General features: G+C 35.4%; 1 protein-coding gene across 7 annotated transcripts in view; it reads right to left on the reverse strand.

Annotated features, from left to right (window-relative positions):
• Positions 1–3,653: 3,653 nt before the first annotated feature.
• Positions 3,654–26,259, reverse strand: part of AGPS (alkylglycerone phosphate synthase) — a 148,220-nt gene continuing 125,614 nt past the window's right edge. For 6 of the 7 annotated variants that reach the window (XM_032755298.2, XM_058440831.1, XM_058440817.1 and 3 more), the window contains exons 18-20: positions 20,827–20,926; positions 18,388–18,445; positions 3,654–3,865 (exon numbers count right to left, since the gene is read on the reverse strand). In XM_032755298.2, the coding sequence (XP_032611189.2) occupies positions 3,744–3,865; positions 18,388–18,445; positions 20,827–20,926 (280 nt within the window). In that variant the 3' untranslated portion in view covers positions 3,654–3,743. The remainder of the gene's footprint in view (positions 3,866–18,387; positions 18,446–20,826; positions 20,927–26,259) is intronic. The other variant, XM_032755299.2, reaches the window with a different exon arrangement.

The following is a 26,259-nucleotide window of genomic DNA, read 5'->3' on the forward strand; positions in this document are numbered from 1 at the left end:
CTGAGTAACTTACATCCTTTATATCAGACACTATATTTTAACAGTTTAAGAAAACCTTTTATACTTTCTGGATTTAAGCATCAATGTGTAAGTTGTTTCCTTTACAGGAAACTGAAATTAGTAAGAATTAAGTGAATATACTGACATATGGCTCATTTGGGAACATGAAGCCTAGAGCAAAGCCAAGCTTCTATAACTCATAAAGTCAAAGATAAAACATTCTGGATTCTTCAAACCTAAGTGGGCACTTGTTATTTTCCACTTTTCTTCAACCATGAGCTAAGCCCTAACTAAAATCAAAGTTGATAAAGTGGTAAACAAAAAAATTATTAAAGCTGTCCTTAACTCCTGTCTGAGTGTTTTTTAAGATATAGATATGCTTTCCACAGCATTCCATTTTGGCTGCCTCAAGCACCAGCACATGCAGTTTGTGAATCAATCTGTAGTAACTGTGTTCTAACATTTATACAGGATAGAAGTTCAACCAAATCCAGCCCCATATGAACAGCCAAGGGAACACACTTCAGTGTAGGACTACAGAGCTTCTCTGATAAGCTACAGTTAAGTTGTAGCTATAAAGGAATATGACAAAGGAAAGTCTGGGTGCTAACATGCAGAAAGGCATTTTCAAAAATGCAAGCTAGGACTTAGCAGTTACTAATAGACTATTCTAGCAGGGGAAAAGGTTTCCTTGCAACCATCTGTATCTGGTATACCATACACACCGATGGAAGCTCATCCTTTATTGCAATTTTGTTTTCAAAATACATCAACACAGTTAGGCAAACTAGAAGGCTTCCAACTTCATAAATAACTTTTAAGTAATAGTACTACAATATGTAAGCACTTTTAGGAAGAAAACTCCTACTTCCTTAGAAGAAATAATATAATCCTCTATTCTTTGTGTAAAATGATGGGCACAATAAACGTGGTTTCCACAATTCTTACTAAGCTAAAAACAGCTCAAGTTACTTATCATAAGACTAAATTCACTTATGCACTACTAGAAATTGCACCAAACATTAAGGCAACAGTTTCTCTAAGGGTCTATAAAGCCTGTTCATATTGAGTCTTTAGTATTCAATGCCATTTCTCACTAGCGGCAGGTTACTATTCCCACTGAAACCCCAACCCAAATGTGACATTACCAAATTTAAGTAAATTATTGCAAATATGACTAATTTAAGAAAGTCAGTGTTACGCAGTACTGAAAACCAAATAGGCAACAGGTTTTTGAAATTAAAAATAAACATTAAAAATGAATTAAGAAGTGTCACGTAAACAGTGTTCTTCTGACTTAACTTTTATGAAGCCATTTTCAGATATTATAGAAATAAGAGGCATGGTTTAAGTGCTTCTGTGCATATTCATGAACTCAGTCCTTCACAGATACTAAGTCTATACTGAGGCACCTCCCAGAAGTAGGTGTGTGAAAGTGGGGGCTGGGGGTGGGGGGAAGCTTTCTGATTTACTAAATCAGAGTGAAATGGTACTGATCAATATTCTTGTGTTTCAAAATGATTTCGGTAGAAATGATGCCACCTACAAAATGCAGTCACCATTATAAAATTAAGGTTGAGGAGTCCTGCATATACTTGGAAAAAGAAAAACAAAGACATAAATCATGAATTTCCATAAGGTTCATGTACAATAGTGAACATAATAATTTCAGGTGTTACATTTATAGTTTCCTAATATCAAGTATGGATTTCTGAGGTTGTTGAAATTCAACTCCCTGTGAAAGAATGTTATAACAACAATCACATGCAAAGGAATGGATCTTCTTATTAACCTGTTTTATTTTTTAAAAATTACCCAGAAACATATATATATATATATATATACACACACACACAAACACACACACACACACACACATATATATATATACTTCCAGTGAGACATTAGTACCTTCTTTAATTTTATATTTTGATCACCAATTAGAGAAATTACCTTCATGAACAGATGCATTTTATAAAGCTGAGATTTTTATAATTCTAGAGGCAACTTCCTCATCAAGTGTCCAACTAGGTCAAATATCAAGGGCTTAAAGCAAAGATCTGCTGGAAATTTTATAATTAAAAATAAATCACCAATGAAGAGAGGCAGCTTCTTAAAAATAAATATTTCATTTTGTTGTTAAACTGATATTTAATTCTAATTTAATTACACATTTATTAGTTTGAGGCCAATTTTAATAGTTGAAAATTATTTATCATTTTGAAGTCTTAAAAATATCATTTTGTCAATTTTAAGTTATCATTTTTCTGGTTAAGGCTACTTCAGATATAAAAGGTATCAAACTGCCCAAAAATACTTTGGAGCTGTTGCTACATACACAGACAATGCATCCTTTTAAAGGATCGTCTGCATTTTGACTTACATTATCTGATCAAATATTAGTTTTAAAAAATTATCAAAAGTTAGGTATTGCATTAAGAAAAGAATCCATCTCAAAATGTGAATCATGAACCTTGGCAGACAGTGATTCAAAGTAATCATTTCACTTTAATATCCAGGTTTGAATGTACAAATGCTTGCTAAATGTGATTAATGTTCTCATTATTTAAGAAACAGGATATTTCAAACTTTTGATTATGGTATATGCATTAATACATTACATTTAAAAAAAATTAGGTTAAACCAGTTATTCAAAAAAGGCATTAAACCATTATTAAAAACTAAATTGAAACTTTACTTTTTATATGAAAATTTATCATGCCATTGGGATTGATTTTAAAAAAGCAAAAATGATTTTTGTCATTGAAACTGCTGAGGCTTTCAAATTCAGTAGTTGAATGATGACTGTTTCTTTAGCGAAACAATTCTTGCATTGGAGACATTAAGTCTAAGAGTTTTCCTTCTGCTCCTGCTGTAGCTGTTTCTTCTGCATTTCAGCAACAAGAATGTGAAATCAGAAACATTAGGACTCTAAGTTGAATAAAGGCATTCATTTCATGGTAAACCTGTTCTTCACTTGCAATGAGGGATGTCAGCTTTTCTTACAAAACATATTATCAATGAATTAGAATATAACAATAGGTTATCTCAGTGATACAAATACAACTCATACCTCAATAGAAACAGAAACATGGAGAACAAAAACATGTCCCCTAACAGAATAATTTGTATATTGATGATACAAGGTTTTATGCATGTATACTAATTCCAAAAAAAAAAAACAACAACAAAACGTAGGCCAAGCACCTTACAGATGTGAAGGCTTTCTAAATAACAGGTTGCCTAAATTCTTTCATGAATGTCCTTCCCCTTAATGGCCTACTCACACCAGACTATGCTCTTAAACAATGTACACGTGTATCACTCCTCAGTGGAATCCTTCCCTAGACATCCGATTCCCAGAAACGTTCTTTTAAAAAGAGGCTAGCTAAGCAATCAATGATACCAAATCTGCCTTTGTTCCCCAAGAGGAAGCAACAATACAAAACAGCTGGCAGCAGCTTCCTCTGGAATAATTGGCAGCTTTGTGCTGCCTGACTAAAATTTGAAATGACAACCGTTGGCTGTAAAATGACATACCTACAATGAGAGAGATTTAGGAATACCATCTGTCAATCCATAGATGTAGAAACAAAACAAACTACAGAATGAAAACAAACTTATTTTAAACCAACAAACAAATGTATCCAAAATATAGTCCATGATATATTTGATTACTAGTATAACCACAGTTGAAAACTTAAAAAAAAAATTGACATTTTTTTGTAATGATACTAATGGATTTATAAAAGGTTTCTGTTTCCAAAGATGTTATTGGGGTCCACATATTCCTTGACAGACTTCAGCATCCCAAAGCCGACATCAGAGATACTTTCTTTTAGCCATTGCTTCCGTAACTTGCCCACTGGAAAAACAAAATAAAAAATGCTTCAATATATGCTATGATGCTGGGAACCAATCAATCTTGTGACCATGAGTGAACAAACACTGTGTGATAAATGCTTTTATTCAAAAATGAGAAATGTTTTGCTTTATTTGATTTATTGAGCCCACCAGACTATCAAGCTCATTAAGCCCAATGTATTCCCAGGGGAAGTCTGTGCTCAACAGTGTCTCCTTTCTCTGTAAACTATGAAATGGAGATTGAAGGAAGCTTGGACGGAGATTATAGCCCATTTTACAAATAACAAAATGAGAAAAACGTGCATTTCGAAAGAACCCACCTCTGCCTTAACTACCACAACACGCCCAAGTTTTAGAGAAAATGAAGTTAACTAAAGAAAAACATCACATTGAGATGAATTTGTTGGGTAAATTCAGCAAAAATGACAGGATATATATCTTTAAATTATTTTAACGAACATAAAGGCTTAAAATAATAAGAAAATTTGAAACTTTAATAGGCTTAAGAAAAAAATCTGGCTATTAAGCTTCTATTTACATTTTCTTTTCACAGTACTTTTAAATAAATTTGCATGTTCCCAAATAATGGTTACTTTCTTCCTACTGTTTTTCCAGATTTAGAATTTTTTTTCCTAAGGCATTAAATAAATCAAATACCTAATCCATTGTAAACTTAATCTTTTGCTTTTACATACTGTACAAAGTTCCCTTTTTTTGTTTCTAGGTCTTGATAATTTGTTCTGAGAATAGTGAAGTAACATAATGGTTAACAGCATAAATTATATTTCAAAAGGTACTCAATGAAAAACATAACCTTTTGTAAGTAGAACTTTTGTAAGAAAGAATATGTACTTAATCTGTAAAAGAATTCTGAAATGTCAGTTTGCTCTGGTATTAAAAAGCAAAGCAATATGCTAACTTATCTGTGGCAAAATGGATAAATCTTTTAATTTACAGTTAGGATTGTTTGTACTTGTACTTCTCCAAAAAACCTATTATCGTACTAATTGAATTCAAATGGTCATTTTCCACAAATGTTCATTAATGATCCAAAGTCATCAACAGTGATTTAATTGACCAACTGAAATGGGAAACCTTCTTTCATTAAAGTATTCAGCCTGTCATTCTATAATGCATTCCCATTTATTAGGCTGTAGTGATACATCATAGCATCTGCCTTTTAGAAACCTTAAATACCGTTTCGAGCTCAACTAAAACCATCTTTTGTGTCCAGTTCTCTAAGAAACCATCAAATTGTCATCAAAATAATAAATACTGTGATAATCTCAGAAAGCAAATTATCTGCTTGGCTTTCAGAAATAAAAAGGTATTGCTGGTATTAAGATGGGGGGAAATGAAGTTCAGCAAAAAAAAAATCTTAAATTCAAAATGAAAAATTTTGCTTGAGATAGCTGTAAAAGCAGAAGCTAAGAGTAAATAAATCCCTATTCCTGCAATCTCTACCACCTAAAAGATATTCTACCAGGACCTTCTATTATCTCCTAAGGGACTGCCCATGACTATGATTCAGCCTGTTTTTTCACTTGCAAATGGATTAGACTTTATAAAGTCTTTTCAACTCTAATATTCTATGATTTTAAGCACTTTTTTAAAAAGTTAAAAATCAGTTTTTTCCAGATTTGCTCCACAGGATTTTTTTTTTTTAAACAACTACTCTGTGAATGGTAAAAGTGGCTTTACTATATTATTATAAGCTGCCCACACTGAGGCAGCTGAAGAGAGAGAGGGGTGACGAGCAGTGAATACCAGTCTCCACTGTTATCTGTAATATAGTTTCACTGAATGTATCCTGTTGTTATGGATGTAATTGTCCTGAAAAGACTGCAAACAACTCCTCCAACAAGATGGAGCACATTAGAACCTCAGCAGGACGCTCAACAGCTAGCTTGTCTGCCTGGTTTTACACCTCTAGTAATAATGCAATTCCACAAGGAACTGAACCATCATCTGAGAAGCCACCCAACAGCCATTGCATATTTAATGAAGTCACTCACCAAGCGCTGGAAAACAGAAGGTGCTTGGAGTGCATCATTAGTTCTGTCAGAAGGATAATTTACACATCTATCTTGTCAAATTTTCTATGGTTTATACTTTTACAATAATCAATCTAATATACATTTGATTAGTGAAGTAGAAAGTAAAAAAAAAAAAAAAAGGGCAGTACAGGCAACAAAGCTGTGGCCCCTCATAAACACATTTGATAAAAGCATTTAACCCCTTCGTGGCAGAGGTCTGGCAATTCTGCCACTGATAACAGAATTTGAAATGGGGTCAGAAATCTTGGCTTATGCAATTAAAGGTACTAGAAATCTTTGGCTTTGTTTAACAATTTAAGTCAACTACTACACAGGATACATATACATATAGAAAACACATTCAAACGAAAACCTTCAATATGCCTTAACAACAAGACAATTATTGGAGTCTTCTTGAGATTCTGGAGAACCTTATGTAGTTACCTCACATGGATCAATAAAACAACAAACACCACAGGCCTTAATCTTGGAGAAGAAACACACTTCAAAATACAAGATTTTTAATCCAGAGCTAAACACCACCACTAATAATGCCCTTTGTACAATTCTTAGTTGTACCGCTAGGCATTCCGAAATTAGCTGACTATACTGATCTGTACCCATGTAACACACATGGGCATACAACTATATAGCAGTTCGTTATTAAACACCTGTAAAGCTCATTTTCAGAAAGGGAAGAAATTATACTCTGTCCCTTATATAGCATGCCATATTAAAGGAAGGGAAAATGAATGACTAAAGACAGCAAATAACAAGTGGCCTAAAACTATTTCAATTTACCTTGTATGTGATAGTTATCTACTGAAAGGCATGTGTACACATACCACATAAAGCCTATTCTTTTTTAGACCTGAATCATCTGATGTGGGGTATTCATAGCTACTGACCCAACATATTCCTTTGACCTCTGATGCTCTAGAAGTATAAATCTAGTCTGAGAGTCAACACTAGAGCTACAAAAAGCCAAGATCACCATCTCTGAAAACAAGATAAGTACCTTGCATTCCATAATTCTCTATTATTCTAAATATATGATTCCTTAAGTACTTAAGTATTTAGATGTATTTTATAAGACATAAAAAAGATGGGCCAAATACTGAATATTACAGAAAACTAGGCCAGGCACAGTGACTCATGCTTGTAATCCCAACATTTTGGGAGGCTGAGGTGGGAAGATCTTTTGAGCCCAGGAGTTCAAGACCAGCCTGGGTAACATAGTGAGACCCCATTTCTAAAAAAATAAAAAATAAGCTGGATGTGGCAGCATGCATCTGCAGTCTCAGCTACTCAGGAGACTGGGCGGGAGGAGAACCTAAGCCCAGAAGTTTGAGGCTGCAGTGAGTCAAGATCATGCCACTGCATTCTAGCCCAGGTGACAGAGCGAGACCCCATAGCTCACACACACACAAAAAGAAACAGAAGAAAAGAAAAGAAAGAAAACTAATGGGGGTGGGGGGGGGGGGCTGTGCTTAAATTAAAAATGGAGTTCACTGTTTTACAATTTAATTTCTAATAACGTATCTAGAGACTGAATCAAACAAATTGTGTGTGTTCTTCCACAACACATAGTACATTTTTAAAACTTTACTTCTGGAACAGAGAATATGAAAACTTTCAAGTACAGTTTTTCAAATTACAGGCTCACTATTCCCCTGGATGCTAAGAGATTCAAGAAAGAATGCAAGAAAGAAGTTGTGGTATGATCAACAGCATAAATGAATGAACAGACAGGTACGCAAGGTATAAGAGGTAAAATGATGTACATGGAAAATGTGGACATGGAGGCCAATCTGGCCACCAAAAATTATCTGGAACTACTCTTTGAGGCTTAATGGATTGAAGATTTAGCAGAAACTACCAAACAGTCCTAACCTAAAAGGGATAAATCCAGCGTCTGCTGGTCACAGAGGTCTCTAGCTAAATTTTAATTTTTTGAATCACACATTTGATTATAAGTCAAAAAGATTATAGACTTATTAAAAAGAACAAATTATGAAATGGGCCATACATTTAGAAGATTATTGAAGGTGAAGCTCAGAAGTAGACTTCAGCCAAAGCAAAAAGCATCTAACCATTATAACAACCGTATTTTGAAAGTTCTAGTTTGAGTATCCTGGATATCTCTTTAGCACTATTCTATAGGTCAGATTTTAAGAAGAAAACCTAGACTTAGCTGCTTATATGAGTGATCTGAGCACTGACTTTGTATTTCAAGATTTAATTTAATCTGACCAAACTACTGCTGGATTAAGTAAGAAAGCAGTGTTAGAGGGGACAACCAACCTCTTCCCAGGATTAACTGTTTGCTAATCACATGAAACTAACTATAAAAAGTATTCTGTAACAATGTAATAATGTAATACAGGCATTCTCAGATTAACAAACATATTATTTATAAGTTATAGACATAAAATTGTCAAACAGAAAAAGTTCTCTTTAGAGATCCAAAGCTAAGCCACCTATACTCACTCTCCTGGTGATATACCTGAGGCTAGAAGCTACTAAAGGTATAGCATGTGGTAAGAGACAGCCAACACAATGTTGTCCCTGGCCCTTTTGTCTTGGGCTTGGCCCCTGTAGTCACACAGGGGTGGGGGGATGGTGGGGTGGGGAGCAGGGATCAGTATCTTTTTGCTACAGATTTTCTCTGTCAGCTCTCAAATCTGTTTAATCTATGCTATAGCTGAAATATTAATAGTTTAATGTTCAGTTAAATTATGGGTTAAGTTGGTTTCCACAGTATGTTCTTACACTCTAACTACAACATTGCTTCAATGGAGAAATATTATAATCAACATATAAGTTTTGTTAGAAAAGGCCAGTCAAAGAAATGGAAAAAATTAAAAGGCAAAACAAATTTTCTATCTTATAGTAATCTGATAAAGATTCAATGTTGGAAAGGCTAAACTCATCTGGTAGCCATCAAAGGAATAAGACATTGACATTGATATAGTCAAGAACAGTTCTGTCATAACAAGGATCTCTGTGCTGTTTACAGTCACACCCTCTCCAGCCTCAACTTTTGGAAATCACTAATCTTTTTTTTACTCTTAAGATTTTGTCATCTGAAAAATGTTATAGAAATAGAACCATGCAGCATGTAACCTTTTGGGATGGATTTTATTCACTTAACATAATTCCCTGGAGAGTTATTCCAAGTTGTTGCATGTATCGATAGTTCATTGTTTTTATTTATTGCTGAGTAGTATTCTATGGTATGGATGTACCACAGTATGTGTAGAAAGCCATTCACCAGCTGAAGGACATCTGGACTGTTTCCAGTTTGGGTCTATTATGCTATTATGAATAAAGCTGCTATGAATATTTATGTTCAGGTTTTTATGTGAACGTAAGTTTTCATTTCTCTGGTACAAATGCTCGAATGTGCACTTGCTGGGTTGAGTGGTGATTACATGTTCAGTTTTATAAGAAAGTGCCAAACTGTTTTCCAGAATAGCTGTACCACTTTACATTCCCCCAACAATGTATGAGTGATTCAGTTTCTCTGCATCATTGGCAGAATTTGATATTGTCACTAGTTTTTTTATTTTAGCCATTCTGATAGGTGTGTAGTGATATCTCCCGTGGCTTTAATTTTCATTTCCCTAATAGTTAACGATGTTGAACATTTTTTCATGTGATTATGTGCCATCTGTATATCTTCTTCAGTGAAATTTTTCTTCATGTCTCTTGCCTATTTTCTAATTAAAGTATTTGCTTTTTACTAATGAGCTTTGAGAATTATTTATATATAATTGATATGTCTTTTCTTGGATATAAGGTTTGCACATATTTTCTCCTACTCTGTAACCTATCTTTTCATCCTAACAGAGTCCTTCATAGAGCAAAAGTTTCTAATTTTGATAAAATCCAGTTTATCAATTTTTTATAAATTGTACTTTTAGTGTCCAGTCTACGAATTCTTTGCCTGGCTCTAGATCCTGAAGATATTCTATGCATTTTTCTAAAGGTTTTATAGTTTTGTTTTACTTTTAAGTTCATTATTCATTTTAAGTTAAATTTTTGTATAGGTATGAGATTTAGGTCAGAGTTCTTTTTTTCCCCCCAGTACTATTTATTGAAAAAGCTATGCTTCCTCCGCTAGATTGCTTTTGTACTTTCATCAAACTCAGCTTGGCATATTTGTGTGCTCTATTTCTGGGTTCTCTCTTCTGTTCCACTGATCTATGTGTTCTCCTCCAATAACACACAATCATGACTACTGTAACTATATAATAAGTCTTGAAATAAGGTAGATTGACTGCTCTTACTTTATTCATTTTTTCAAATTTGTTTCAGCTGTCTAGTTCCTTCTTACCATATAAATTTTAGAATAATATTTTCTATATCTATTTAAACATCTTGCTGAAATTTTGGCAGAAAATGCACTAAACAGATCAATTTGGAAAGAACTGACAGCTTTACTATGTTGAGTTTTCTACCAAATCATGAATACTGTATGTCTCTTCATTTATTTATTTTTATTTTTTTTTTTTTGAGACGGGGTCTCGCTCTTTCACCCAGGCTGGAGTGCAGTGGCGCGATCTCGGCTCACTGCAGGCTCCGCCCCCCGGGGTTCACGCCATTCTCCTGCCTCAGCCTCCCTTGTAGCTGGGACTACAGGCGCCTGCCACCTCGCCCGGCTGATTTTTTGTATTTTTAGTAGAGACGGGGTTTCACCGTGTTAGCCAGGATGGTCTCGATCTCCTGACCTCGTGATCCGCCCGCCTCGGCCTCCCAAAGTGCTGGGATTACAGGCGTGAGCCACCACGCCCAGCCCTCTTCATTTATTTAGGTCTTCTTTGATTTCTTTCATCAAGATTCTGTAATTTTCAGAATACAAATTCTGTATATATTTTGCTAGATTTATGCCTATTTCATTTTCTTTGGAACAACTGCAAGTGGTATTATATTTTAGATTTGGTTTCTATATGCTTAATTGTTAGTATTTAGAAATGTAATTGATTTTTGTGTGTGATCTTGTATCCTGAAATCTTGCTGACTCTGTTTTTGTACATTCTTTGGGATTTTCTATATAGTCAATAATGGCACCTACAAATAGGGATAGTTATACTTCCTCTTTTCCAATCTATATGCCTTTTATTTCACACTATAAATTAACAAATGGCCCTAAACCTGATCTTTTTGCTCAGCTTCTTTGAGTAGTTTCCTTTTACTTTTAAAGTTTCTAATACTATTGGATGCCGGTAAGACTACCAAAAAAAGGTAACAGCAGCTGCCCTATAATTATAATAGGGAGTAATTTTGGTTAGGTAAAAAAAATCAATATTTAAACTAGGGCTGGTTATACTTAATCAAGGTTTTTAACTTCCTGACAAGGACTTAGGTATAATTTTAGCAAATGAACAACTTAAAAACTTGTCATAAATTGAAATTAAATACATGGCTGACACAAACTTTGCTATTTAAACTGACCAGCTCATCAGTTATAAAAACAAGCACTATGAAGATTAAGTTAAGTAGGCTTTATATTTCCTATAGCCTCCAGTTCCAGACTACATCTGTTTTCTCTGATACACAAAACCAGAGTTAAAATAGCTCCATTTATCACGGAATATTGTAGGCAGACAAACCAGCCTGTCTGTTTCCAGATAGTGAAAGCAACTGTTATTAATCACAATTACAGGCCAAACCCTCTAAGAGAAATTGCATCAATATTCTCCCAACCCCTGGCCCTTTTACTCTGGAACTCAAAAATGGTACTGAGTGTCATGACACTGCCTGAAGGTCAGTAAATAAAGACGCTACTGTGAGTTCAACTTGAGTTTTAAGTTCAGGGTGCAAATCAAGAAAAATCTTTTCTATACATAAAAATAAGTGATCTCTCAAAAGCTCTAGCATTGAGTAAGTTTAGCAAGGCAACTAAAAACATTATTTAAAATTTATGTTGAAAAGGTTTCTGCTTTATGAAATTATACTGAATAGCAGCAGGCATTTGAAATATACAAATTACATGATTACCTATAAACAGAAAAGCTATTATGAAAATAACATTCTTCGATAGCAAATTTCATAGCCAATACTATGAAGGAAATTTATTTTTCTTTCACGCTGATTGTAGGAAACTTTCCTATAGAGTGAGATCAACTGTAGTTTATAAATGAAGTGTTAAAACTATTGTTGAATCATATCCCTTGAATGTGTGGATCTTTCTCAAATACATTGTAATCCTTTCTTTAATGGTTAAGGCAAGAGTGCCAAACAGATCGCTACCTGGTGCTGTTTATTGCTATTATTAAAAACAAACAAACAAACAAATAAAACTATTGTTTTTTAAGCACCTACTAAATGTAAGGCATTTAGATGTTTTACACAGATTATCATGTTAAGTCTTACAGTAAACATATGAGACAGGTACCATTATTCCCATTTTGCAGGTGAGGAAAGTGTAAGTCAGAGAAATTATTTCCCTAAGGTCACACAGTTAAATGCAAAACCAGGAATCCAATATAGATTTGATTCGAGAGCCTACATTCTTTCCCCTCTGTTGTTCAGCCACTCAAATTTATATTGGTTTTAAGACAAAAAGTTTGAATGAAACCTTACATACTTAATGCATCTATGGAATAACACTAAATGGCTGGTGGCATAGAGTTGCAGAAAAATGCACATTATTTTACCCTACTTCTCCAATGAATAACTCACTCCGCTAATATACTTTCCCAGAAATATTAGAGAATAAACTGAGACTTTCTATGACTAAATATGACCCTCTATTCAATATTTAGGCCTAGTTACCAAATGTTAAGCTCAATTAACTATGAGACTACTGCCTTTTTTCTTTTCTTTTTTTTAAGAGACAGGATCTTACTCTCTATCACCCATGCTGGAGTGCAGTGGTGCGATGCCAGCTCACCGCAACCTTAACCTCCTGGGCTCAAGCCATCTTCCCGCCCCAGCTTCCCAAGTAGTTAGGACTATAGGCATGTGCCACCACAGTGAGCTAGTTTTTTTTCTTAGTTTTTGTAGAGATGGAGTCTTGCTATGTTGCGCAGACTGTCTCAAACTCCTGGGCTCTAGCAATCTTTCCGCCTGGGCCTCCCAAAGTGTTTGGAATGCAGGTGTGAGCAACAGCCAACTACTGCTGTTCTAATATAAAAGAATAATATGCGGCCGGGCGTGGTGGCTCATGCCTGTAATCCCAGCACTTTGGGAGGCCGAGGCAGGTGGATCACCTGAGGTCAGGAGTTCAAGACCAGCCTGGCCAACATGGTGAAACCCTGTCTTTACTAAAAATACAAAAAATTAGCTGGGTGTGGTGGCGGGAGCCTGTAATCCCAGCTACTCAGGAGGCTGAGGAAGGAGAATAGCTTGAACCCGGGAGGCAGAGGTTGCAGTGAGCGGAGATCATGCCATTGCACTCCCGCCTGGGCAACAAGAGCAAAACTCCATCTGGGGGAAAAAAAAAAAAAGGATTAATATGCAAGATTCAGAGCTATTTGAGAATTTGCAAAACTGTTCAAATTTTTTGAGCATTTATTTGGGCATGCACTTATCCACTCATTTAACATATTCATTGAGCATTTATGATGTTGAACTATGTAGAGCAGCCAGTCACTGTTTAGGGAGTGAGAAATACAGTGACAAACAAGATAAAGTCATTAACCTCAATGAATTTAATTCAAATGGGGAATACAGAAACTACACAAGAGGACAGGGAAGATCCCTCTAAGAAGGTGACATTTTTATTAGAGACCTAAACAATGATAGAAAGTGAGCCATGCAAATATCTGAAGGAGAGGACAAAAGAAAGAACATTATAAAAAGAGAGAACAAACAGCAAAGGCCTCGAATGGGAAAAGGGATTAGTATGTCTGAGGAATAGCAAGAAGGCCAATGCTGCTAGAGGTACAAAGTAATCAAAGATGAGGACAGAGAGAGGGATACACAATGTATCCTTGAAGGTCATGATAAGGAGTTTTCATTTTGTTCTGAATGTGAGAAGAAACCATTGATTTTTTTAACAGATTAATTGAGCAGCAAGAGAAATGAGAATACAGTAGCAGAGTGGAAGAAAGACCAGTTAGGAGGCTACTGCAGAAGACAGTGATTGCAACTAGGGTAGTGGTGTAGAGGTGTTACCTTTTGATATCTGGGAGTTAACAGCATATAGCATATAGATGGTCTTTTAAATTGTGAAACTTGAGATAATCATCAAATAAATGAGTGAATATAGAGAAATGAAGGTCTGAGGGCTGAGCCCTGGAAGACTCCAATATTTAGCAATTTAGAAGAGAAAAAAATAGAAAAGGGAAAGCATCTTCATTTTATCAGCATACCTAAAGTATGTTTTGTATTCAGACTTATCAAGTTTCTTTTTCTAAGCACTAGAGAAAACCAGGTATTTCAGAGTCTGTTTCCATGCAGTCATATTTTGACCACATAGAAAATAAAAATACGAGAAACAGGATAGACATAAAAGATTTCTATTTAAATGAGGCAAAACCTCTAAATAAATTAATATGCCATCAAACCTTGCTAGATTCAACTTCAAGCCAATAATTCCTAAAAATAAATTATTTCACCAAATTGGGAGTCTTCAATAAAAGAAGGCCTATAAACCTAGAACCTGAAAAATGCACATAATTTATACACATAGCTTTAATGTAACATGATATGACCGCCATTTGTTCTATTACCTGATACTGCTGACATGTTAGGAACCTACAATCAGGAAGTATAAAAGCAACCAGAAAGTAAAATTGACTTATGGGAAAGAACTGAGAAAACAATAAAAATATCTGTGATGAGGAAATTAAAATTTTAATTCACTAAAGAAACAGATTTATATTTTAAAAGAAAAATAGTAATGTATAATATTTATTTTCCTTTTATAGATTGATTGAGACAGGGACTTGCTCTGTCACCCAGGCTGGAGTGCAAAGATGTGATCACGGCTCACTGCAACCTCAACCTCCCAGGGTCAAGCAATCCTCCTACCTCAGCCTCCTGAGTAGCTGGGATTACAGGTACACGCTACCATGCCCAGCTAAGTTTTGTACTTTTTGTAGAGATGGGGTTTTGCCATGTTGCCCAGACTGGTCTCGAACTCCTGAGCTTAACAATCCACCCACCTCGGCCTCCCAAAGTGTTGGGATTACAGGTGTGAGGCCCCACGCCCAGCCCATATACATTTAAAAAAAAAATTAATTACATGTCTCTTCTCATAGCCTGTCATTTTCAATCTTGTTAGATTTTACTCATTCCAGACATTTTAGGCTTTTAATTAAGAGGACAAGGATACTGAGGCAGGAAGACCTGAGTTAAAATTCAAATTCTGGCACTAACAATTATTACTGATTTTTGGGCCAGTTACTTTATATTCAGAACCTTAGCATCTTCATGTGAAAGACAGGAATAATATCTATTCCACTGCATTAAGCAGAATTAAAGGAGGTTAAGTATGCAGAACACCTAGGCAAATATTTACAGCTTTATAAATGTTAATTCTTTTCCTTTATTCTATCCCCTTTCTCTTCACTGTTTCAGCATCTATAGCATTTACATGTTTATTAAAGGCATCTTTTGAATGCTCTTCAAAGAAAAGGGCAGACTCTTACCTTAAAGTAGCAATAATATAATCCCATCAGTTTTTGTCAGTAGCTTTTGAAATGGTATATTTTATTCTACTGGACTATAAGGGCCTTCACGGGAAGGACTGCCTTTCTTTGAAACCATATTGCCTCGTAGAGCAGTAGTACTTATAATATGGAAAACAGATTATACAACATTAAAAGGTATTAAGCATACTTTGTATCAAAAAATATAACAAGCACTTTGGGAGGCCGAGGCGGGCGGATCATCTGAGATCAGGAGTTTGAGACCATCTCTACTAAAAATATAAGAATTAGCCATGCATTGTGGCGCATGCCTGTAATCCCAGCTACTTAGGAGGCTGAGGCATGAGAATCACTTGAACCTGGGAGGTGGTGGTTGCAGTGAGCCAAGATCACACCCCTGCACTCCAGCCTAGGTGATAAAGTGAGACTCAGTATCAAAAAAAAAAAAAAAAAAAGACAAGAAGCTATTTACATTATTTGCCTCGTGATCAAGAATTGAGTAAACATGATCTTATAAATTAACATTTTCTAACTATTTGTTAATTAACTTTTATTTCTGTGAATTGATTACTATAATGGACTATTACCATAGCTCTCACAAATGAAATCCAGGTTTCAAACAGATTTGCACTAGAGTTGCTTAATTCTGTTATTTTAAATTTGTGCATATTTCCTTTTTTCTGTAATGACAGCTTTATGAATATATTATTTCAAGTATGTTTACACAGACTCTGTTAGAGCCTACCAAGAAGCTCTCAGTGTCTGGGGTATATCTGAATAAGTAAAATCAGCAGTTCTGCCATATTACACTTTCTGCATCTTACAAATAGACACTGTTAGAGGGACTTGAATTTCCTCATAGACCCTAAAGAAGCAGAGTCACTGGCCCAGGAAAAAAACTGTTGGTTTGGTTTTCCTCTGTAATGCATGCAGTCATTTGGTCATTTCCAACTTCTAGAGAATTTCTGACACTGTATGAAAATTGAGTAAACTGAGAACATCATCCTACAATTAAGGAAACAGCTCATCTAATAACCAATTACCTAAAGACAATTAAGCCTCTATTTCCTTGTTATATATATGATTCATCTGCTATCACCCTCTTGCAGAATCACTTCTCCCCTGTATTTACCATTATAAACACAGAAACCACATTTCTTGATTTTAAAAGAGAAAGTAAACTATTGGATGCTGACATATACCAAAGGGCAAATTTGTTGGCTACAGTGAGAAAATTTTAATTTTTCTTCAAACAAGTAATTATGGCTAAATCATTTTGCTTCCTTTCTCCCATGTAATCAATTTAGACAAACAACAAATGAATAATTCATGATATATTTATATATATTAAAGTTCCCTGAATATTAATACAGTGTCATTTTGAAACAGAATAAAAAATATTTAAAATAATGTATATGGCTTCCTGAAAATTTTAAAGGAAGGTGCTAAAATCTAAGTATCTTTAAGTAACTCGTCATTCAAATTTCCAAAATTAGGTTTGGACTTTTAGAGTAATCGGAAGCTTTTAATTCCACTTGAGAGGTTTCTAATATTCATTTCCCTCCCTTTTCCATTTTTGTTATGCTGGCATTCATGAGAACCACCATCAAATGAAAGGATAATAAATAGAAAAAGGAGAGGGGAGCATATTCTCTTCAACGCTATTGCTAACTAAGTTAAAAATTTATTTGTGGGGGTTAAGAGAAAAGTATAGCAAAAGATTAAATTGACACAATGACGTTGGGAGCTGTCTATTTTATTCATCAGCATTAGCAATCTTTTCCAGACCTTGCTGTAAGAATATGATATGGACACACACCTTCCATAGTCCACTCCTTTTCCAACAGAATTCTTTCATTCATTCTGCATCAATATATGGAGGGCTGACTGGGGCTAAGCACTGTTCTAGGTGCTACCATATAGCAACAAACAAAACAAAAATTCCTGTCCTCATGGATTCTCACTTTTCAGTTGGAAGAGAAAATTTTTAAAAGTACAAATATACAGCATATTAGATAATAATAAGTGCTATGAATGAAAATTAAACAGGAAAAAGAAGGATATAAGGAGTCCAGGGCAGTTGAATTTTTAAATTAGGTGGTTATTCTCATTGTGCTTCCTAAAAACTATTTAAAAATCTACACATTTCTATTTTCCTAGGCATCAAATTATATTGAGGGATATATTAAGAACAAATTTCTATTATACAGAACAAGTGGATAACCTCAAACATTGCCATTTTAATAACAGAATGGCCATTGTTTAAGTTTTAAAGGGTTGCCTCATTATTTTCATAAGCATGCTAGTAACAGAGATAGACATATTGTAATAATTTTTATTGGTGATGTGATAAATTCTGAGAACACTTGATACTTACCAAAATGACCACCAAGTAATAACAAAATAGCATTAAAACCTTGAAAAAAGATTTTTTTCATATCCTGTCTTGATTAATTTGCTGAGCTTTGGGTAGGCAGAACAAACAGCTCTTCAATATATTATATAACTGATGACCAGCTACATTCCATTAGTGGCTGAAAAACATTTATGTAGGTTTTCTTCCCTATCATCCTTTAAAGACGTTTGCTGTAATGGTCAAGTACCTCCCAGGCAAGCTGGGCTATTCTCCGATAACATGAGGTCCCTGAGACCTCAGAAGGTTGGCTGGGCTCCATTTCTAGGCAGGCTTGTCAAAGTAAGCTTCTAGTGGCTACTACCACAACCTAACTATCTACCTCAGTAACAGCTATTTCAAAGACATAGAAACTTTAAAGAAACCTCAAGGACTCTCATATTATTCATACCATGTCTCTCCCTAGCATTTTACTGAACTGAATATTTTTTAAAGTAAGAATATTAGAAATTCTACTCCCAAAAAAGAATACCTCCATGGTGATGTGACAGGCTCCCTCCATTAGCAAGGATTTCTTCTCTAGCAGCTGCCTGTATTTGGAAACAACACAACAAATTGTTGCTACTTAGATTTCATTTTGCAGTGAAAGAAAAAAGACCCAACTCCCAAAGGAGGCACGTTTCCTGAGTTAAATAATAAACTAGAAGCCTAACTTTCCTCTCTTTTGGTCAAATGTGTTTAAAAAGCAATTAAATAAGTAGCCTAGCTTTGCAAGTTTTTTTCTAGTGAATAGTCACAATGTCTATAAAGATCACTTTGAGATTCTAGGGAAAAAAGACAAAATAACCATTCAGCACACTAAATTGTTAATAATACTAATAACTGCAAAGTTGTAAATGTAGAGTCAGGTTCTACTTAGTAACAAATATCTCTCATTATACCAACAAAGTGACTAACATTTACTGACTGCTTTCTATAAGTGTACCAGAAAAGTTCCAAGTAATTTGCCTGCAGTATCTTATTTTCAGTATAGCTTTATGAAATAACTACAATTACTCCCATTTCACAGATAAAAATAAGGCTTAGATAGGTTAAATTATTTGCTTAATATCATATAGTGGGCATCAGAGTTATAAAGCTATTAGAGTCTTTATTAAACCTATTAGAAATCAACCATAAATGCCTTTATGGAGAACACTTCTTAAGTCAATGACTTGGGATAAATTACTTGTCAGTCTTATGGATACCTAAGAGTGAAAAGAAAAATCTCGTTTTACCCTAATATGTAAGGTTCTAACCAAGCTCCTTATAGACAACACAGGTAAGAAAAGATAAACACTTGTAACAAAATATAGAATGACTAAAGAGCAGTGTAAAAAAGGATGACAGAAACTGGAATCGCCTTCAGTTCCTAATGATTCGTGAATATATAATGGCTATGAGGTAAAATATCTATAGTACCTTGGGCCTCTCAAAATTACTCATTTGTGTATGTATAAACCATCAGGAGTTAGGCCAGGGTAGGAGAGGGCCCAGGTGGGACAGACGGACCACATCCCACTACAAAGTAATCTATAAGAACCCTCGGCTGGGTGCAGTGGCTCACGCCTCTAATCCCAGCACTTTGTGGGTGGGTGGATCACTTGAGGTCAGGAGTTCGAGACCAGCCTGGCCAACATGGTGAAACCTCATCTCTACTAAAAATACAAAAAATTAGCTGGGCATGGTGGTGCACGCCTGTAAGTAATCCCAGCTACTCAGGAGGCTGAGACAGGAGAATCACTTGAACCCGGGAGGCAGAGGTTGCAGTGAGCCAAGATCATGCCACTGCACTCCAGCCTGAGCAACAGAGTGAGACTTCATCTCCAAAAAACCCTCATTACTTAGGATTTTCCGAATGAATCATACATATGCCATCCCCTGCTCTAAGAACTTATATCCTCTAACAAATTACTTTAAATAAAGCAATAGCTACTAGAGATCAATAGCACTTGGAGACCAGCAGTTTGGACTAAGAAGGAACAATTTCACTCTGTGGTACTGCACAGAAGGGACATTTGGGTAGCCACAGGACAACACTAAAGCAGTGAAAGGCTAAAGTGAAGAAAAAGTACTCAAACTTTTGGGAATGATGAATATTATTCTGATTGGGGTGATGGTTTCGCAGGTGTATACATATGTCAAAAATGTACACATTAAATATATACAGCTTACTGTATTTGAATTGTACTTCAAAAAAGCTGCTTAAAAAAAAAAGAGGAGGCATAGGAGGAAGCCAACCAAACCCTTTCTATAGTTTGGGTCTAAAAGTGTGCTACTGAAATTAGCTTTAGCAGGTCTGCAATGCAGTTAAAACAGTAGAACACCTGAGTTTTTAAGAAACCTCAGCTTCCTACAGGATCCTCCACACTCTAGTCTGTTTAACTCTAGGCATACTCATAAGGAGAAATATTGGCTATCAAGAGAAAGCTTTATAAAAATAAACAGTTTGACACTCTTTAAGAAAGTAATAGAAACTGCTAGCTAATGAACCCAAAGCACCCACTTGCAGCTGTAGCATATAAAAAAATTACAAATCTAGAATGACATTACAACAACACAGACCATGGGCATTAGGGCTACTGATCTCAACAGCAACCACCATGTGGAAATGAGTGGGCTGTGAAAGTGATATCTAAGATTCCTATATAGTTATTTAATTTAATGAATTCCTAATTGTTATTTAATTTAATCAGCTATTATGTACTGTAACAACCAAAGAATCACAGACTAGGTGTACAGTACATTAATTTTAGACTCACAATTCAGTACATAAGCCAGGGCAACAAACATGCTTTTCATTTCTAAGGGCTAACAGCTAGGCAAACCATGTGTGATTAAAGAGACTCAAATTAAAATTCATAAATTGACAGTAAAATTTATTGAAATTAATCAACAGCTGTAAAAGCTATATGCAGGTATGCAAAATTACCTCAGTTTGTTCAAACACGGTCAGTGGGTCACTAATTCCCCTGTAGTTAAAGGCAAAATAGAAGTAGATACATGCACCTGCATCGTAAGTCTGTGTCACCCTAAAAAACAAACAAAATCCCCACAGGGGCTTTAAGTTAAGTGAACTCAGATTCAACATCTAGAAACTTAAAGGCAAGACGACCCAAATGATTAGTTTAAGATATAATCTCAGTTTCTTCCCAGCCTCTACTCCATGGAAGGAATACACATTGGCTTGCTTTAGAGTTGTCCGCCAAAACAGGTGAACTGAGGACGCAGTGCAAAACAAGAATTTTACCTTCACTGAAGTATCAAATTAGTCAATATTATAGGTACATATTCAATCTTTTTCATGTCTGTCCCATGTTACTAAAACTTCTATTGGGAAGTAACCCAAAAACTTTTACACATTGTATCAGCATTTTATGATGAAATGCTGTTTTCACTGATTTTATTGTTTTGTTATCTAGCAGTAATGAAAACTATCAGCAGCATGTGTGAAAACAATATATATATAGTCAGGTAAGTATGAGTATTCATTGTTTTAAATTGCATAATCAAAATAACATTTAACAAAATTACTTAAAAACATACATATCTTGACAATAAAAGTAACACTAACTTTTTCTCTTTCTGCTATTTAACAAATTTTATGCACAATTAAGTTCTTCATGTGACTTGTATAAGACAAAATTTGAGGCCCTTCCATACTACAAATAGTACAACTCCATTACTTTTCAAGAGCGTGTTTTCCTGCCAAAGGACCACACAATGAGGTCCATATGTGCAAGTGAAAACTATATTTTGTACTGCCACAGTAAACAGATGTGATGCAAAACATCTGCCCCTTGAAAAAGGCAAAATTAGACTCAAAACAAGAAACTTGGTTCCTTTCATTGGCTCCATCACTGCTGACGACAGGAACATGAAATGCATAGAATACATATGGACATGCAAACACTGACTAAAGTCAATTTTCATTATTTAAAAAATCCATATTGATAAAGAATGGGCAAATTATAATCTCTTCAAAGTACATTAAGTCCTCTTGTCAGGCGTGTGAATCAGAGCAACTGCATCTTGAATAGGAGCTGGGTAAAATGAGGCTGAAACCTACCTACTGGGCTGCATTCCCAGACGGTTAAGCCATTCTAAGTCACAAGATGAGATAGGAAATCAGCACAAGACACAGGTCATAAAGACCTTGCTGATAAAACAGTTTGCAGTAAAGAAGCCAGCTAAGTCCCACCAAAACCAAGATGGCCAGGAGAGTGACCTCTGGTCATCCTCACTGCTACATCTACACTCCCACCAGTGCCATGTCAGTTTACAAATGCCATGGCAACATCAGGAAGTTACCCTATATGGTCTAAAAAGGGGAGGCATGAATAATCCACTCCTTGTTTAGCTTATCATCAAGAAACAACCATAAAAATGGGCAATCAGCAGCCCTTGGGGCAGCTCTGTCTATGGAGTAGTCATTCTTTTATTCCTTTACTTTCTTGATAAACTTGCTTTCACTTTGCACTGTGGACTTGCCCTGAATTCTTTCTTGTGTGATATCCAAGAACCTTCTCTTGAGGTCTGGATCATTCTGGGACCCTCTTCCTGTCACACTCTGGCAACAATACTATGAACTCATCATTTGTTTGGATTCTCCTGGCTCAACAGACTTAAAGATTTTGGGTAGAAAAAAAGCAAATCACTGCAGTTGAGACCAAAACAAAGACACTGTTCAGTTCTGGCTATAACTTTAAAAATAAATGACAATAAAATAAATATCAATAATATTTTTTTCTACACAGATAATTTAAATGCACTAGAAGAAACTCTTCTAAGCTATATATAGCCAAAATATGACATAGTCTAAAGATACAGAATGACAAACAAGATTGAAGAATGCTGAGAGAACATAAAGACAGACACCATCAATTAGCTTATGCAGCTTAAAAATCAGTCTATACAAAGAATAAGAAAATTGGGATAGGTCAGATTGGGACAAGTGTTCTGGAAAGGCATACCTAAATGGAGACTGACAAAGAAACATAAGATATTGTTCTAGGTAAAACAAATGCCAATATTACTAAGATATAGGAGAAATCAACCAGGAGATAACAAAGGAGAGTAAAAAAAGCTAGACATCCATGAGTAGAGGAACCAGATGGACAAAAAGATTAAGGGAACAAAGCAGGGAAAAATGAGCTGAAAATAACTACAATTCTGATATTAGGAATAAGAAAAACCAAAGAACTTGAGGAAGAAACCAGTATCAAAGGAGCAATGGCTATCACTGCTGTGAAAGCTTGAGGAGACATATCTTCACTCAGCACCAACTCTACAAAACACAGATCCTCTGTGGCACACAGACCTGCTTTTCTTTCTCCCTAGGCCTCATATCTTCTCACATGCTACTCACCTTGCCTCAATCACTGACTCTTCCTAAGTATGTGCGCCCATTTTCTTCCTCTTCAAAAACCTACTTTCCCAGATCAAAAGGACACAGAAGCCAACTTAAAAAAACTCCCAATAGCCACACTGGGAAAATCTGAGCAACAAAGTGAATAATGTCAATAATGGCTATATTCCAGAGAATAAAATGTCTATGAGTCCCTACTGATAGACTGATATACAGACAGATAGATAGTGGCAAGGGGTGGGGGGCGGGCAGAAAAAGAGAAGAGAGGAAAGCTCTTCTTTACAGTGAATTCCAATTGATAAATGTAAAATGAATGATTAAAATAGAAAATCACCATTTACAAGTATCACAATAATAACTGTTGTAATCAAGAATCAACAGTGGGATATTGATGTGATTAGGAGATGGTATAAGAAACAGGATATTTGCATAGTCTCAAAGTTTCTCCCCATTAAGCTTTTTGGGGTTTTTTTGTTTGTTTGTTTGTTTGTTTTTGAGACGTATTTTCACTCTTGTTGCCCAGGCTGGAGTGTAGTGGTGTTATCTTGGCTCACTGCAACCTCCACCTCCCGGGTTCAAGTGATTCTCCTACCTCAGCCTCCCGAATTGCTGGGATTACAGGCACCTGCCACCATGCCCGGCTAATTTTTTTGTATTTTTAGTAGAGATGGGGTTTCATCATGTTGGCCAGGCTGGTCTCGAACTCCTGACCTCAAGTGATCCACCCACCTCAGCCTCCCAAAGTGCTGGTATTACAGGCGTGGGCCACTGTGCCCAGCCATAAGATATTTTTTTAAATACAATGGGAAAAAATAGTAACTGTAGACTGGAGAAACCTGGCAGGTACCACCCTAACCAAGTAGTCTAAGTTAATGTCACCAATAATGAGACTTAATAAATATCATGTTTCTTCTGATATGATCCACCATGAAGAGCACTTCACTGTCACTTCTGAGGTAATCTTGCTGAAATGTGTAACTTGAATTTGATCACAAGAAAACATCAGACAAACTCAAACTGAGAGATGTTTTACAAGATAACTGGCCAGTATTCTTCAAATGTATGAAGGTTATGAAAGACAAAGATATCAGTGGGACAAATGATAAAGAAAGGTTTGTGAGTTAGGTAATCATATTGAAACAACACCAATTTTTTGGTTTTGATAATCATACTATAATTACATTGATATCAGCACTTGAGGAAGATGAGTAAAGGGTACACAGAACTATTTGTACAATACTATTTTTTTAAGTCTAGTTACACCTCCCCCAAAATTAGAAATTTAAAAGCAATGTAAATGTTTCTCCAATTGGCCCATCTCCATCAAGAGGGATTTTTTTTTTTTTTTTTTTTTTTTTTTTTTTGAGACAGAGTCTCACTCTGTCGCCCAGGCTGGAGTGCAGTGGCGCAATCTCAGCTCACTACAAGCTCCACCTCCCAGGTTCACGCCGTTCTCCTGCCTCAGCCTCTCCGAGTAGCTGGGACTACAGGTGCCCGCCACCACACCCGGCTAATTTTTTGTATTTTTAGTAGAGACAGGGTTTCACCGTGGTCTCGATCTCCTGACCTCGTGATCTGCCCGCCTCGGCCTCCCAAAGTGCTGGGATTACAAGCGTGAGCCACCGCACCCGGCCAAGAGGGATTCTTTTTTAAAAAACTAAGTATACTGCACTTAAAGTCAGTCTCTAAACAAACCAGATGAAACGTGGTGATCAGTTAAGTTTTCCAAACTCCCTCAAAGTTAAAAGAAATAAGTATGAGATATGAGAATTAAAAACTAAGAAATGGGAGGAATGTCCAAATACCAAACATGATCAGATTGAGTGAAATATAGCATCTTCACTAAGTTTACATTAATAATTAGTAAGCCTTTGGAAAACAAATAGGATGATTGTACCAAATGCAGTGACACAGCCTTAAAATACTATGACTCAATATTTATACATGTTGAATGTGTATATACAAAAGATATCAAGAATGTTAGGTTATTAAATCATATATATAATATATATCTGAGCTTTCAAAATGCAATTAGGAAAGCATTTAAAAGGGAGGTAAGGTAATCATAGTCAAATCTCCATATGCAATTTACAGAGGCTCCCACAAAGAATTTAATTTAACAGAAGGAGCAAATGCAGAGGAAATACTCTTTTTAACTAAACAATACAAATAGAATCTAATCTACAATTTTAATCGCCTTTTAGGCCAAATGTTAGGTGCCTCAGAACAGAAGAAATGAACTGTTTAACAATGCTACTGTCAATTTGCCAGCTGTGTTTCTCTTCTAGTGTTAATTCATCCTCATAAAAAAAGATCCCTTGAATATTTACATTTTAAGTACCATATATACAAAGTTTAAGAAACAACGGAGAACCATTTTAACTATAAGGGCACTATTATTAGGAATAACCAAATTCAAATAAAATGTGAAGGATAAATTAATGAAACGAACTTGCAGAAATTAGTAAAATATATATCACTCATAAGAGAATCACTAACATTCATAAATTGATGTAACTAAATATTAATAGTGCATTATCATCCTTCAACAAATCCAGCATCTATGTATTACACAGTTCAGTTTTCAATAGATGAACAGATTACTGAAGTCATAACAAAGCTTGATGGGCCTGATTGATTAGTATCTCAGACAAGTCCAAATAATGAAAAACACCTTCTGGAATACCTTAATTTGGGTCCATTTCAGAAAGTGACTTAGATCTAACACCTTTTACAATAGATCAACTCTATCATTTAAGACACTTAAACACTAACCTCTTTCAAAATCATCTGGACAAGTAATAGCGTGGTTGTCAAAGTCACTACATTATTCTTTAATTAAAAAAATTTTTTTTGTGCTCTCTACTTTTTGGAGTACCTTATTTTTATTAGACTCAATGACTAGCAATTACTTCCCATATAACTTCTTCAGAAAAGTTTGGACTGGAATTTCTATTCCAATGTACAAAGTACATTTTAATGGACAAAAATGAAATA

The sequence above is a fragment of the Hylobates moloch genome, unplaced genomic scaffold, assembly GCF_009828535.3.
Source record: "Hylobates moloch isolate HMO894 unplaced genomic scaffold, HMol_V3 SCAFFOLD_1, whole genome shotgun sequence".
Lineage (NCBI taxonomy): Eukaryota > Metazoa > Chordata > Mammalia > Primates > Hylobatidae > Hylobates > Hylobates moloch.